The sequence below is a fragment of the Hemiscyllium ocellatum genome, chromosome 5, assembly GCF_020745735.1.
Source record: "Hemiscyllium ocellatum isolate sHemOce1 chromosome 5, sHemOce1.pat.X.cur, whole genome shotgun sequence".
In the NCBI taxonomy this organism is placed as follows: Eukaryota; Metazoa; Chordata; class Chondrichthyes; order Orectolobiformes; family Hemiscylliidae; genus Hemiscyllium; species Hemiscyllium ocellatum.
This window is the reverse complement of record NC_083405.1, coordinates 120,033,900-120,050,522: the sequence shown is the minus strand read 5'-3', so window position 1 is coordinate 120,050,522 and position 16,623 is coordinate 120,033,900. Positions and strand designations below refer to the sequence as shown.

The window sequence follows — 16,623 nt, the reverse complement described above, 5'->3', positions numbered from 1 at the left end:
AATAATTCCTCACCACAAACAAAACAGCACAACTGTTTTTGAGATCCATTCGCTTCAATTGTGTCAATCTAGATTAAATGCTCAGATGTTGAGATGGCATTTAATATTCGCAACAGGGGGTCCCACCTCTCGACTGGAAAGCAAATGAGAGGCTCACAGTGCCTCCTTTAGGAAAGATTGGTCACCGTAAGTTTCAAACAGGCACTTTCCCAGTCAGTTCTGGGTCTTTCTTGTGACCAAGGACCCCGGAGGGGGATGCAGTCCATCTTGCCAAGAGCAGCTGGGCGGTTTAAGGTCACCATTACTGAGACCAGCTTTCAATTCCAGATCAATTAGTTGGCTTGAAATTTTGCCAGCTTCTGTGGTAGGATTGGCACCAAAGTTCTCCAGCGTAATAGCCTGGTCTCTGGATTACTGATCCAATAATATTATCACAGCAGCGCCATCCCTTTCCAGTTTATGCATGGTGTTAGCTGCAGTAAGAGCATGGATGGCTGAGATGTTCAGGGCATTTGAGCATGATAATGTAAGAAGTAGGAGCAGTAATCAACCATTTGGCCCCTCAAGCCTGGCCTTCCATTCAGTAATACCACTGTGGATTCAGCCCCAAGCCTCAACTCCTCTCTAAGGACATCACTCATTGCCCTGACTCTGTGGTATTTCAATAGTCTATTGACCTCTTCCATAAACACATGCAGTGATTGAGGCTCCATAACTCTGTGGGGTAGAGAATTCCAGACACTCACTACTCTCCGAGAGAAATAATTCCTTTGCATCATAGTTTTAAGGTTCATTCACTGGTGGAAATACCTTCTCAACATTCCCCCTATCAAGCTCTGTCAGAGCCTTGTATGTTTCAATGAGATCGTCCCTTGTTCTTCTAAACTCTAATGAATAAAGGCCTACCCTGTTATTGCTGTTCTTGATAAGCCAACTCCCTCAATGCTGGAATCAACTGACAGGGTCTCTTTTGAACTGCCTCCAATATAAGTAAATCAATTCTTAAATTCAGGAATGTAAGTTGTGCATGGTACTCCACAATATTTATGAAGAAAGGTCACTTGACTTGTAATTTAACCCTTCATTCTCTCCACAGATGCTTCCAGACCTGTTGTGTTTCTTCAGCAACATCTGTTTGTGTTCCAGCATTTCAGGTGTAACCTCACCAGCACTGTGTACGCTTGTCCCTATTTTTAAACTCCGACCCACTAGCAATAAAGGCCAAAAATTCAATTGCTCTTTAATTACTTACTGCACTCATACATTATCCATTTAGGTTACTATTCAGTCACTATTATGCAACATCAAGATGGTGGTGGTGTAGTTCTCCCATGTCAGGACCCATCTGCTCCAACCACTTATTTTTTTCTTCCTTTCTTTACGTGCTTATTTTCCTTTACTTTCCTCTTGGTCTAAGCTCAGACAGCATCAGCGGGGGCGAGGATTGCCAGCGTAGACTTGAGTGAGCCCCTACTTACTTTCTGTGGGCAAACCCCAAGACCTGGCATTGGAATCTGCAGCTGCTACATCGGTGGAGGCGTCATTGGCGAGGTAGGCCCAGCGGCAAAAGATGGCAAATTGATGACTTTGTCATGGGGTGGGTCCAACACTGGTGGTGAAGTGATGATGGAAGGCCATCACAACAACATCGAGGTGGGCCCAGTGGTGAGAGATGTGACCCTGACATTGGCGAGAATGGCACAGGCGGTGGCAAGGCGGTACCTGAGGAGAATTGGCCCAGCAGTGAAAGTTGGCGCCGAGAGAATGGCGACTTCGGTGTTTGTTGGGTTGAGCGGCAAGGCATTGGAGGAAGGATGATGAGCTGGCTCAGAATGGGTAGACTCTGTTTCAGCTATGTCTCCTTATCTTCATCTTATTCTTAAACTGTTCAAAATGGTGTGGCATTGAGACAGCATTTGAAACCTTTTCACTGTAATTTACTGTTTTGCTCTCTGTCAAACACACATGACAATAAAATCATTCATTATTTCATTCTTCTAGGTTTCATGCACAAGAATATCCAGCTCTCTGTCTGCTGCACATTTTTTAAGTCTCTCTCTCTCTCTCTCTCTTCATTCAAATTATAGTTTGCCTTATGGTTGCTCCTACCAATACACGTAATCTTACACTTCCCTTCATTAAACTTGATATGCCAATTTTTGCCCACTCATTCAACCTATCTGCATACCTTGAAGATTCCTTCATCACAACATGCCGTCTCACCTATTTTTGTATGTGGATGCGCTAAACTGTCTCCACCTCAAAAACATTAATGTAAAAAGTAAACAGTTGAGATCCTAGGACTGTAGCTTGCAGAACTGCACAAGTTATGTCTTTCCAACCTGAGAAAGATCCATTAATCCCAACTCTCTATCTCCTGTCTGATAACTAATCCTCAGTCCTAACGAATACATTTTCCCTAATACTATATGCTCTTGTCTTTTATGGGGTCCATCACCAAACGCTTTGACTTTGTGAAGTGAATGTCAGAGTCAGAGTTAAGGGGGATCCTGGGGGGTATATTTCTCATCAATGACTTGACTGCATATGTATTATTTTGTTTCTTCCTTTCTCTTTTCAGGGAATACTATATTACCATGGTGACATGGGCAGGCAGCACTAAGCTCGCAGTGAACTGGTTGAACCGAGCCCAGAATGTTTCCATTCTTACTTTATGTGAGGCCACGACTGGCATTTGCACTAAGGTATGGGCACAACTAGTAAGCAGTAATCCAATCTCACCAGGAAATGAAGATGACTATCAACAAGGCTTCTGGCCAATGAGGAGCAGGAAATGGAAGTGCAAGGCCACAGCTGCCCTCCTGGCCTGTGGGGTTCAGGCTCACACCTCCATGGAACAGCAAGATCCCACGTTCAATACTGGTCTGTGCTGTGTTAGCTGTTGTCAGGGTGGGTCACCCACAGGGGCTTCGATGCCCTTGCCTAAAGAAGGATCTAGAATCTGTTTCCCACCACAGATTTCTGTCCATTCTAGTGCTGATGCATTGACCTGAATGTGATCATTGAAAAAAGCAAGACCCAGCTTGCTTAGGATTCCCAACCTGACCGAATAGCTGACTGACACTCACTTGTCAAGTGGCCTTCAAGTCAGACCCGGTGACTGGGTTGACCTGGGCAACCTTAGTTGAATTCTGGGTAGAGTGGAGGAGGGAGGGAGGGATATGAATGAAAACTGACTCGAGGCCTTCCATCTTTCCAATTGGAAGGGGCAGAGTGAACCACCAAGTGGTTCTTTCCAGAACATTCTGACTGCTACTACGTTGTTTAAATGGTTGAAAGAAAGGAAGGGAGAATGCATTTCCATAGCACCTTTTTCTAAGAGTCGCCATTGTTGATAGATTCTTTGGTCACTTAGTTGGATTCACAAACAAGACTAATAGCTCTCTGTCAAGGTCAATGTTGTTTCATACGAATGTTAAGCTATTTTATAAATCTGACACAGGACTGTACTTGGCATTGCCAATAGAGGGTGGGTGAAAGGGCTTTAGCTGTCAGGAGCTCACTCTGTTCTCCTAAGAAGCTCTTGATGACAGCAATTTCAGTCCCTGGTTGTTTTTACCCAACTTACTGGCTCTGAGAGTCCTGTTATATCAACGTTTTTTTGGGCATCCTGTGATGTGGGTTCATGGGAATACCCCTTTTATATTCAGGAACCCTGTGTGCAAACATTATCGCTGCCCCATCAAACGAGCAATTCTAAGCTTTTGATGTTGGATGTGCAGCTAGAACTTTAACATGAGGAATATTTCCAGCCACTTGATGCTGCAGGCAGAACACAGAAAGATGGAAAGCATCTGATTGCCTCATGTGCCATAGAGGAGTGATGTGAGAACCATGGTCTGGTAGACTTCGATCTTGGTTTTGGGATAAATCCCATGCTTCTCCAAAGCCTGTGGGTGAACCTGTTCGATCCATGCCTTTGCCAAGCGATGGTTAATTCCATCGTCTGACCTGGTTTGGCTGGACAGGATACTCCCAGGCAGAGCTAACTGTGACCTTGGGATCTTGTGGCCAGGTGAAAATTGGGACAAAACAAAACTCCCCTGCTCCTCTTCTGAAAGGTTTCAGCGGCATCTTATATAGTTGCCAAGGAAACAGAGGGAGGTCTCATGTTAATGCCTCATCCAAGAAACAGCACATCTGACAGAGCAGCACTCCTTCAGGTCTGCACTGAAGAGTCAACGGAGGTCTGTAGAGTGAATCTTATGAAAAAGTTTGATGGGTTATACTGACAAAAACACCAATTTGCTCTTACAGAAACACGAGGATGAAAGTGAAAGCTGGCTCTCCAGGCAGGTAAGAGATAAAGTAACAGGAATGGTGCATTCTTTTCTCTCTCCCTCTCTCTCTGCTTCTATTATCTCGTCAGCTTGTAGAATCATCCGAGATGCTGCAATTTATTGAACAGGGGCACTGTGATGAAGTGAAGCTCACATTGAAAGCTCTCCTAATGACTGAGCAGAACCTGATGAAGTCCAGAAACATTCACATCAAACATGATTTCTCACTCTGGCCTAATCCTCCCAATCCAAAGGGCAGTATCTCTGACAGTGCAGCACTCTCTCAGTATTGCCCTGAATATAGGATTTTACATGTAAGTCTCTGAAAGGGCCTTGAACCCACTGCCTCCAGCATGAGACTGTTACCCAGTGAGCTACAGCTGACAATCCAGGTAGTACACTTCACCACCTCTCTCACAAATGTCATAAAACCCCTTATCAAGATTGCAGTGTCATGGTTCAACATAACTGGCATTCCAAACTGTAAAAGCTCTTGAACTGCAATGGGCATCACGGTGGCACAGTGGTTAGCACTCCTGCCTTACAGCACCAGAGGACTCAATTCCCACCTCAGGCGACTGACTGTGTGGAGTTTGCACATTCTCCCCGTATCTGCGTGGGTTTCCTCTGGGTGCTCCGGCTTCCTCCCACAGTCCTTAAATGTGCAGTTTAGGTGAATTTGCCATGCTAAATTGCCCATAGTGTTAGGTGAAGGGGTTAATGTAGGGGAATGGGTCTGGGTGGGTTGCGCTTCGGTGGGGCAGTGTGGACTTGTTGGGCCGAAGGGCCTGTTTCCACACTGTAAGTAATCTAATCTAATCAAAAAAGTGTAAACAGTGTAGAGACAGTGATGTGATACGTGGACACCACAACACTCCTTACAGTGGTTTCATAGGATCTTTATCTGAAGTACTGTGCTCAGTTCTGACCACCTAATAATAGGAAGGATACTATTAAATTGAAGAGGGTTAAGAAAAAATTGACAAGGATGTTGCTGGGACCGGAGGATTTGAGTTATAAGGAGAGGCTGGATAGGCTGGGACTTTTTTCACTGGAGTGTTGAGGGTTGACCAGATAGAGGTTTATAAAATCGCGAGGTATATAGACAAGGTGAATGGCAAAGATCTTTTCCTGAGGTGGGGGAGTTCAAAACTAGGGGGCATAATTTTAAGGTGAAAGGAGAAAGATTTAAAATGGACCTGAGGGGCAACTTATTCACACAGAGAATGGTTTGTCTGCGGAATGAACTGCCAGAGGAAGTGGTAACTGCAGGTACATTTACAACATGTCACATGCATTTGGGCAGGTACATGAATAGGAAAGGTTTAGAAGGATGTGGGCCATGTGCAGGCAAATGGGATTGATTTATTTTGGGAAACTTGGTGGGTGTGGATTAGTTGGACCGAAGGTCTATTTCCATGCTGTATGACTCTATGAGAAGGATTGGATGTCTCTACATGGGCCATTGATATTGGTCATGTTACTCAACAGCTAGGAGAAAGTGAGGACTGCAGATGCTGGAGATCAGAGTCCAGATTAGAGTGGTGCTGGAAAAGCACAGCAAGTCAGGCAGCTTCTGAGGAGCAGGAAAATCGATGTTTCAGGCAAAAGCCCTTCGTCAGGCTGCTTTTGAAGCCTATTCCAATGAATAAGAACATCTGGAGGGTGATGTGATGACATCCCATCCAATACCTGAACTGTCACTAGATTGTCTTCATCAGAAAGACAGTAGTGTATACAGTGCAGAGCTCCCTCAATACTGCGGCAGAGTCAGAGCCTCAATTGCAATTCACATCCTTCTCACCCAGGGGTGAGAGTGATGTCACTGACACTGCCAAAGGACTGCTGGACGAGATCTTTTGCCAGCGTGATGGGGTCAGGGGTATGATTGAGAGTCCCCACTATCTTGAATGGGTGGAGGTGCAAAAATACTCAAGAGGTTCAGTACCATCCATGACAAAGCAGTTTGTTTGGCACCTCATCTGCCACCTTCAACATTCACTGCCTTCACACAGTGGAAGCACTGTGCACCATCTACAAGATACACTGCAGTAACTTGTAACTTACCCATGCTCTTTTGACAGCAAGTTCCAAACCCAGGACATCTGCCATCTAGAGGAACAGGAGTGGCAGATGCCCAAGAGCCTTACCAGCTGCAGGTTTTCCATGCACCGTGCTCACCTGGAACAGTATTGCTGTTCTTTCATTGTTGTGGAGTTAAAATCTTTGAATTTTAGGTGCCCTACACCAAGTGGACTGGAGTGAGTGGTTCTAGAAAGCAGACCACCACCATCTTCTTGACAGCAAATGGAAATGGGCACTAAGTGCTGGAGTAGTCGACAGCACCACATCCCATTAATAAAAAGAAGTCCAGTCTAGGTGGTTCAGCCACATATTATCACAAATATTATCACATATCAGATGGGCTGAGCTATTCTGCAAATGTGTTGCTGGTCAAAGCACAGCAGGTTAGGCAGCATCTCAGGAATAGAGAATTCGACGTTTCGAGCATAAGCCCTTCATCAGGAATAAGAGAGAGAGAGCCAAGCCGGCTGAGATAAAAGGTAGGGAGGAGGGACTAGGGGGAGGGGCGATGGAGGTGGGATAGGTGGAAGGAGGTCAAGGTGAGGGTGATAGGCCGGAGTGGGGTGGGGGCGGAGAGGTCAGGAAGAGGATTGCAGGTTAGGAGGGCGGTGCTGAGTTGAGGGAACCAACTGAGACAAGGTGGGGGGAGGGGAAATGAGGAAGCTGGAGAAATCTGAATTCATACCTTGTGGTTGGAGGGTTCCCAGGCGGAAGATGAGGCGCTCCTCCTCCAGCCGTCGTGTAGTTGTGTTCTGCCGGTGGAGGAGTCCAAGGACCTGCATGTCCTCGGTGGAGTGGGAGGGGGAGTTAAAGTGTTGAGCCACGGGGTGATTGGGTTGGTTGGTTCGGGCGGCCCAGAGGTGTTCTCTGAAGCGTTCCGCAAGTTGGGTCTCCTCTATATTGGTGAGACAGGCCGCTTACTTGCGGAACGCTTCAGAGAACACCTCTGGGCCGCCCGAACCAACCAACCCAATCACCCCGTGGCTCAACACTTTAACTCCCCCTCCCACTCCACCGAGGACATGCAGGTCCTTGGACTCCTCCACCGGCAGAACACAACTACACGACGGCTGGAGGAGGAGCGCCTCATCTTCCGCCTGGGAACCCTCCAACCACAAGGTATGAATTCAGATTTCTCCAGCTTCCTCATTTCCCCTCCCCCCACCTTGTCTCAGTCGGTTCCCTCAACTCAGCACCGCCCTCCTAACCTGCAATCCTCTTCCTGACCTCTCCGCCCCCACCCCACTCCGGCCTATCACCCTCACCTTGACCTCCTTCCACCTATCCCACCTCCATCGCCCCTCCCCCAGTCCCTCCTCCCTACCTTTTATCTCAGCCGGCTTGGCTCTCTCTCTCTTATTCCTGATGAAGGGCTTATGCTCGAAACGTCGAATTCTCTATTCCTGAGATGCTGCCTAACCTGCTGTGCTTTGACCAGCAACACATTTGCAGCTGTGATCTCCAGCATCTGCAGACCTCATTTTTTACTGGGCTGAGCTATTCACAAAGGTGCACCTCCAGTATTGATTGGCGAGGCTTCCCACAGACAGTGTGCCCTTGGAAAAGCCTTCTCTCTATCAGAAGCCCCCAACCCGTTCAGCCGCAGCTTTGAGTGACTACCTCGAACGCTTGGCCATGGGTTGACATGGTGACCATTGACACGGAAAGAAAACAGCATTGCAGAAGCTAGGAAATGTAAATAAACAGCAAGCTACAATGATTGATTGTGCCAAGCATTCAATGAATACAAAAGCTGACTTGACATGACCTATGAGACAAAACTGAATGTTGGATGCTTCAATGGCCTGTTCAGTTCTCTGTCCAATCATCATATCTTGTCAAGTCTGGTCAGGAAATAAACATGGATCTAACACATTTGAAGTAATAAAACTGAAGAGGGTAATAAAATATTTGAAGACTCTGTAATCATGAAAAACCTTTACAACCCCAGACTCTTTTTGTAAACGTTGTCTGCCAGGACTGAAATAAGTATTCAACTCAGACTTTTAGCCATAGCTGGCATTATTACAAGGTATCAGTATAACTTGGTAAAAACAATGACTGCAGATGCTGGAAACCAGATTCTGGATCAGTGATGCTGGAAGAGCACAGCAGTTCAGGCAGCATCCAAAGTGCAGCGAGGGCTTTTGCCCGAAACGTCGATTTTGCTGCACTTTGGATGCTGCCTGAACTGCTGTGCTCTTCCAGCACCACTGATCCAGAATCAGTATAACTTGGCCTGTTATTAATTGAGTTGTCAAGATGATTTTCAAAATCATAGAATCCCTACAGCGTGGAAGCAGACCATTTGGCCATCAAGTGCACACTGATTCTCTAAAGAGCATCCCACCCCATCCTTGGGACCCTGCATTTCCCGGGCATTTTAACATGGCCAACCCACCTAATCTGCACATCTTTGCCCCATTGGAGAAAGCTAGTCACCAGAAGGTAGAATTGAACCCAGATCCCTGGTGCTGTGGGGCAGTAATGCTATCCACTGAGCCACAGCACTGACCTGAGTATGTTAGATGGGGTGGGTGAGGGGGGAGTGGGGGAAGTTGTCACATGATCACTATAATGTTCTATTCAATGAAAATGTACCAATGATATGACAAGGATGTAAAAACAACAACATGGGTGCTTTATTTGCAAGATAAGATAATACACATTAATTGGGAAACTGCATGTTCACTGTTGCAAACAGTATCTTTGCATCCTGTCTCACGGGATTTTAAGATGCATCCCTTTAAAGTTATTGTTGTCGAATAGAAAGACCCAGGAATTCAACTGCATAGTTCTTTGAAATTTGCATCACAGGTGGTTAAGGTGTTTAGCACGCTTGCTTTCACTGCTCAGACCATTGAGAAAAGGAGTTGAGACCTCATGTTGAGATTGTACAGGACGTTGGTGAGGCCACTGTTGGGGTACTGTACACAGTTCTAGTTGGCCTGCTGTAGGAAGAACTTTGTTCAACTTGAGAGAGGGTGCAGAAAAGATTTACAAGGATGTTGCCAGGACTGAAGGGTTTGATTTGTAACACTTTGCATCTCTCTTGACTGAAGCCATTGAAATAAAAATCAGGGAAGATGTGGCATGGGCTGCTGACTGGGGAGTAGTGTTTGCACTGACACACAGAGCCAAGATTTACCCTTAAGATCTGCATGGTTCTTACCAATTATTTTATCATCTTCATTCAAGTTCTGGTCCCCTGCCCATTACTTTGAAATGTAAATGTCGTCCTTTTGAATGGAATAATGCTCTTCCAACTGATGTAACTTTACTGTCCATTATGCTCTGCACTGCACCATATTTCTATCCATTTCAGAATGAGGCTCCTTTATTTTCCAAAGACGGAAAGAAGTTTTTTTTCATCCGCCCACTCCCACAGGGAGGCAGAGGGAAGTTCCACCACATTGCCATGTCATCTGCTCAGGTAAGTATTTCCGAGGGATCAGTTAGATTTCTGGGTTTTGTTGTAGTTCAGTTATTCAGATTTTCGGTAAAACAATTTTCTACTGAAAGCTTGGAGTCTAATTTCAATCAATCTCTGACTCTTCAACTAGTAGAACACTCATCAATGTTTGTTAATGTTTCCAGACTTGCAAATATTCTGGAAACATAACCATAGAGAGATTATTGAAAGTCAAATAAAAGAGATAACATTTCCCTGCAACTACAAATATAGTTTGAAAATCCACATTCACTTCTGCTTTTATTTATCGACTCATTCACGGGATGTGGGTGTCGCTGGCTAGATCAGCATTTATTATCCATCTCTTATTGCCCAGAGGGCAGTTAAGAGTCAACCACATTGCTATGGGCCTGGAGTTACATGTGGGCCAGATAAGGATGGTAGGTTTCTTTTCCTGAAGGACATTAGTGAACCAGATGGGTCAATCAACAATGGATTTATGGTTAACTTTTGACTTTTAATTCCAGACATGTTTCAATCGAATTCAAGATCTGCTCTCTGTCACGGTGGGATTCAACCCCAGGTCCCCAGATTGTTATCTTGGTTGCTGGATTAACAGTCCAGTGATAATTGGGCTGTTGCCATTGGACTGTTGCCTCCCCTTGACTTCTGTTGGTGTCACACAAACATTTGAATTTCAAAAAAGAATAAAGGCGCTTTTTTTTATTTAAAAGACATTTCAATGAAGCACGACTCTACAGCAAGAATGGTCACCCAGTGTTTCCACAATCCTGTCCTAACATTTCCCAAGTCTTCTATTTGAATCAGTGTCGGGAAATACTGAGTAGAATCCCAGTTAAATCGACCATTGGATGAGATTGGCCAAGCCAGCATCCTCAAACAAACTTCTGCTGTGCTCTATTTCAGCACAATTATTGTCCCATAGCAATGATGCTAAAATAGCATGTTCTTTATATTGCACAATGCTTTAAACAGTGCAGTATTGAAGGAAAATGATCTCTGCAATATTATCATCGTGAATTTACTTCCATAAGCAGGAAGTGGAGCAGAAGGAACAAAGAGAACACGAGAGATGGTGGCATAGTTGTAATGTCACTGTACTGGTCATGCTTTTGGGCTGATGCTTTTGGGATGTGTATTTAAGCCCCACTGCAGAATTCAATTAATTAATCTGGTATCCACGGTTGGTCTCAGTAATAGTGACCTTTAAAAGTTGTGAAAAGGCCATCTGCTTTCAATGGTAACAGGGAAAGAATATGCTTCATTTAATATAATCTGGATCCACAACAATGTGATTGACCCCTCTGAAATGGCCAAGCAAGCCATTTTGGTTGGGGCAACAAATGCTGGTCTGGCTGCTGACACTGATATCCCATGGACCCAGAAAGATTGGCTGTGACTGACTGAGGTGTAAAAATATCCAAAAATCACTTTGATTTTGCTGGCAAAAGCAATTTAGTACTCTTAGTGGCGAAATCTAGTGGGTTCATCCATTATATGTCTTTAAAGAGGGATTAAGTAAAATCTATACTTTCCAAGTGTTATCAATTCTGGCAGTTCAGTAGTTATGATTCTCTCTTCTTCTCTTTCAGGTTAACAATAGTAATGATAATTTACAGTCCATCACCTCTGGTAACTGGGATGTGACACAGATTTTGTCATATGATGAAGTGCATCAAAAGATGTAAGTCTCCAAAAACTATTGAAACAAATTACAGATAATGTGGGACACTTTTAAAAATTTAAGGCGAAAATGTTAAACAGCTGATATGAGAATGGTTTTTGATTGGTGTCAATGGAGTTGAATATGTGTAGTGGGACCACTGTGCCAACATGCCACCCAATGGTGGGAGGCACAGTGGAACAATGGTTAGCACTGTTGTCCCACAGTGCCAGGGACTTAGGTTTGGCTCCAGCCTTGGGTGACTGTCTGTACAGAGTTTGCACATTCTCCCCATGCCCGTGTGAGTTTCCACCAGCTGCTCTCTGGTTTCCTCCCACAGTCCAAAGATGTGCTGTTCCGGTGGATTGGCCATGCTAAAAGTTGCCCTGTCGTGTCCAGGAATGAGCAAATTAGGTGGGATAGTCATGGCAAACGCCCCATGCAAGTTTCAAGGTTGGGGGGATGTTGTGGGCCTGGGTGGGTCAGTGCAGGCTGAATAGCCTCTGAATAGCCTGCACTGTCAGGATTCTGTGAATATCAAGACCCACATATAACAGGCATGCAATTGATATTGCCCATTTTATCCTATTTGCAATTACTTGGCTTCTAGAGATTTCAAATTATGCTTGGAACTAAATTACTCAATCTGTGCTGTTTGAGAAGTGAGAGCTTTAGAAACATAGGAACAGGAGTAAGCCATCTGCCTTTTGAGTCTGTTCCTCCATAAGACCATAAAATAAAGGAGTAGAATTAGGCCATTCAGCCCATCGGGTCTGCTCCACCATTCAATCATGGCTGATATATTTCTCAAGCCCATTCTCCTGTTTCTCCCCATAACACTTGATCCCTGACTAATCAAGAACCTATCTGTCAATTGATTCAACATGATCATAACTGATCATCTACTCATCACCAAGTTCCCGTTTTTGCCACATAACACCTTGATCACTTTAGCCCGAACAACAATAACTGTCTTTTTTGGTTGACCCAAGTTCCTGCCTCTCAAACTGAATGTTAAATTCTATGATATTATGGTCACTGATCCCTAGGGGATCTTTTACCCTGATATTTTTCCTTTCCTGCCGCACTCTGGTTATCATTATCCAAATCTCTGCCCTATAATGTTACTGGATCCTCTTGTTTGTTAGCCTACATTTCCTCCTTTGAAAGGCTACCCCTCCACCTCAAATAGTTTAAAGCCCACTTTCCACAGAACTAATTGTTCAGTTCACCAAGTCCAAGTGAAGTCCATCTCATCAGATCAGCTCCCTTCAACCCATCCACAGAAGCCACTGCCCCACCAGTTGAAACCCATTCCACCCACGCCAATCTTTGAGCTATGCATTTAACTCTTTGACCTTATGCCAGTTTGCCCTTGGATCAGGTGGTAATCTGGAGATTGTTGCCTAGGAGATTCTGCTATGTAATTTAACTCCTAACTGTTCAGTATGTTTCAGCAGAATCTCCTTTCTAGTCCTGTCAGTGTCAATGTAATGTCAACAATTGGCTCCCTCTCCTATCATTCTAAGTTCTTCTCCAGCCTCAAGGAGATTTCCTTACTCCTGACACTGGACACAGATCACAGCCTTTGGGACTGTTGCTCACAGTTATGGAGAACAGTGTCTATCCCATAGTCATATTATCACCTACCACAATTATATCCCCATTTCCTATCCACCACTTAGTACCATGGTTAGTTTGCTCATTGTCCCAGCAGTCAGTGCCCTTGTTAACACAGCTTGCAAGAACTTTGTAGTGGTATCCCTGTGCCAACATGCCACCCAATGGTGGGAGGCAGTCGAACAGTGCCCCACAGTGTAGGGACCTAGGTTTGTTTCCAGCCTTGGGTCACTGTCTATGGACAATTGCAGGGGCTGAGGCTCCTCAACTGTAACCCTCTGGTTCCTTATCCTTACCTCACCTTCAGCCTACCTTCCCCTCCCTTCTCAAACACCCCTAGTTTGAATTGCATAGACTGAGGAGTGTGAGCAAACTATCCAGGAACCTTTTATCTTCTTTAGTGTGGTGCAGTGTCAGCAGCTTAGACTCCCAGCTCCTGAATTTGGATCTGAACTTCCTTGAGCTGCATTTACTGATGTTGTGTTTGTTCTAGATCGCATTGGTGTCCGGCAGCTTCCATGTGTTGCTGCAGCAATACATTACCTGTCCTGCCATCACTGCATTTAACTCAAATTAATTATTTAAGAATCTCTCCTCTTTACATTTTATTGTAATGATATTTTATTTTAATTACAAATAAACACTTGTATCAATCTTATGTTTAACCAGCTATTTTTCAGTAATGAGAGATATAAAACACAGGAGACCTAAACACAACCTGAAAATCTTACCGTTACATTGAAGGCTGGATGTATTCACCAGTCATACTCATCAAATAGCCATATTTCTCTGTACTCACATCTTGCTATAATTTCTGACATTATTTAAGATAGAGTTGGATAGAGCTCTCAAAGATAGTGGAATCAAGGGTTATGGAGATAAGGCAGGGAGCGGATACTGATTAGGAATGATCAGCCATGATCATATTGAATGGCGGTGCAGGCTCGAAGGGCTGAATGGCCTACTCCTGCACCTATTGTCTATTGTCTATTGTCTACTCGGCCACTGAATCTCACTCCAGGTTGGCTTCTCAATCCACACTTTTTAAGCTCCCATTTAGTGCTTTGACTATTTCGTATTTTAAGAATGCTGTTAATGTTCTCTACTGTGAAGGCTGGGGTAAAGAATTTATTCAACTCCTCTGTAACATCTTGGTTCCCCATTATAATTTCCCTTGTCTCATTTTCTTCAGGAGCTAAGTTCACGTTGGCCCTTACAAAGTTCGAAGGAAAGGGGACACCTGACAGAAATCAGATTCGAAAGCAATCTGATTTTATATCTACAATGATTGAGTTGCTATCTCAAAGGCAACATGGTGGCCCTGTGGCCCGGTGGTTAGCACTGCTGTCTCACAACCCTCGGGACAATCCCAGCCTTGCGTGACTGTCTGTGTGGAGTCTGCATGTTCATCCTGTGTCTGTGTGGGCTTCCTCTGGGTGCTTTGGTTTCCTCCAACAATCCAAAGATGAGCAGGTTAGGTGAATTGGCCATGCTAAATTGCTCATTGTTTTCAGAGATGCGCAGATTAGGTGCAGTAGGCAGCGGTAAATGTAGAGTAATAGGGTAGGCGACTGGATCTGGGTGTGATACTCTTTGGGGGGTTGGTGTGGACTTGTTGAGCTCAAAGGTCTATTCCCATACTGTAGGGGTTCTAAGACAGAGAGAGGTTAATGTCTCTGACCTTTATGTTATCCTCTTAAAGAGGTTCAACATCCAAAACATGACTTGTCTTTCTTTACGAAATATCACTCAGCCCTGGACAGTGCTTTATATACTTCTGCTCCCTACTGCACCCTCCACACACCTCTTTACTACATTGCTCTCAGCTACACTCACTCATTTTAATTTTTCTTATTCAGGAGATGCGTGTGTCATAAGCTGGCCAGCATTTATTGCTCATCCCTAACTGTCCAGAGGGCAGTTCAGAGAGAACCACATTGCTGTAGGTCTGGAGTCATAATATAGCCACAGTGTAGGGAAGGATGGCAGTTTTTGTTTCCCCTAAAGGGGCATTAATTACCCAGATGGGTTTTTCCTCACAATCAACAATGTCAATTCATGGTCATTAGTGGATTCTTAATTTGAGACATTTATTGAATCTAAATTTCATCATCTGCCATAACACGATTCAAACCCAGATCCCCAGAACATTACCTGGGTCACTGGATTAACAGCTGAGTGATAAGACCACTAGGCCTGTGAAGGAATGGTGATATATTACCAAGTTAGGATGATGAATGGCTTGCGATGGTGTAACCTTGTTGAGCTCCTCTCCACACCACCTCCCCACTGTACCCTCTACAGCATCCTTCTCCACTCTTACGATGTCTCCACTGGATATTGTGAAATATATCGCTGTGTTCCCACAGTATACATAGCACACATTTACCCCTCCTTTCAACTGAGATTCTAATAGTCCAATTTTTATCTTCTATTTACTGATGTATGTACTGCAGATCCTTTGCAAGGGCTGAGTGGCCACAGGCAAGAATTAATATTAGATTCTGAATAGAGGATCTGGACCGTGTAGCTACAAGCCAATTTAGATGAAGCAGAATTGATTGCCTTTCAAGTTTACAAATTCGTTACACAGCAGTTCTTTCACTTGGCAAGTCTGGATAACACAGGAGGTTACCAAACCCTTGGTTTTCATGTAGAACTGCTCCTCAGCGGCAGCGTATAAATCTTAGTTTCAGTTAACCTACATATGTGCAACTCTGTCATGCAAGAAAACCATTAAATTTTCAGTGTCTCCTTTCTGACTCCTTTATAGCTCCACGCTGAAACTGACAATGAAATGAAAGGCATAATTTAATCTCTGTAATTATACCTGTCTGTTCACTTTGTTTTTTACTTGGAACGTTAGGTAGGAGGTAGTGATAAAATGACTTATTGCCACAATGCGCAGTGTTTCCCAGAGCATTGTCAAGAGTGGGGCAGTATAAGTTGACATTCAGGACATTACTGAATGCATATCATCCAAAGGCAACCTCTTTGAGTCATGGAGATGTACAGCACAGAAACAGACCTTTCGCTCCAAGTCATCCATGCCGATCAGAAATCCTAAATAAATCTAGTCCCATTTGCCAGCACTTGGTCCATATCCCTCTGAACCCTTCCTTTCATTTACCCATCCAGGTGCATTTTAAATGTTGTATTGTACCAGCCTCCACCACTCTTTACATGCACCACCCTCTGTGTGGAAAAGGTTTCCCCGTTAATCTCTTTGAAATATTTCCCCTCTCACCTTAAACCTATACCTCCAGGTTTGGACTTCCCCACCCCAGGGAAATGTCCTAGTCTATTTACCCTATCCATCCCCCTTTTGTGGACAGTCAGGTCCTGTTTCAATTTTGTAGCATGTCCAGTTTAAATCCAGCCCGGTCCAGAGCCCCATTACATGAACCTGTGTAATATGTGTACACAGAGCTTGTCAATGTGAGGGAGCACTGACCTTTCAGAGACACTATCGTTCACAGGAGATGTTTGTTAGAGACCCTGGCTGCTCTCTCAAGGGGACA

General features: G+C 44.4%; 1 protein-coding gene across 1 annotated transcript in view; it reads left to right on the top strand.

Moving 5' to 3' along the window:
• dpp6a (dipeptidyl-peptidase 6a) overlaps positions 1-16,623 on the top strand; it is a 1,150,594-nt gene that overhangs the window by 1,003,880 nt on the left and 130,091 nt on the right. The window contains exons 11-14 of the mRNA XM_060825137.1: positions 2,582-2,705; positions 4,279-4,317; positions 9,712-9,819; positions 11,412-11,503. Coding sequence (XP_060681120.1) covers positions 2,582-2,705; positions 4,279-4,317; positions 9,712-9,819; positions 11,412-11,503 — 363 coding nt within the window. The remainder of the gene's footprint in view (positions 1-2,581; positions 2,706-4,278; positions 4,318-9,711; positions 9,820-11,411; positions 11,504-16,623) is intronic.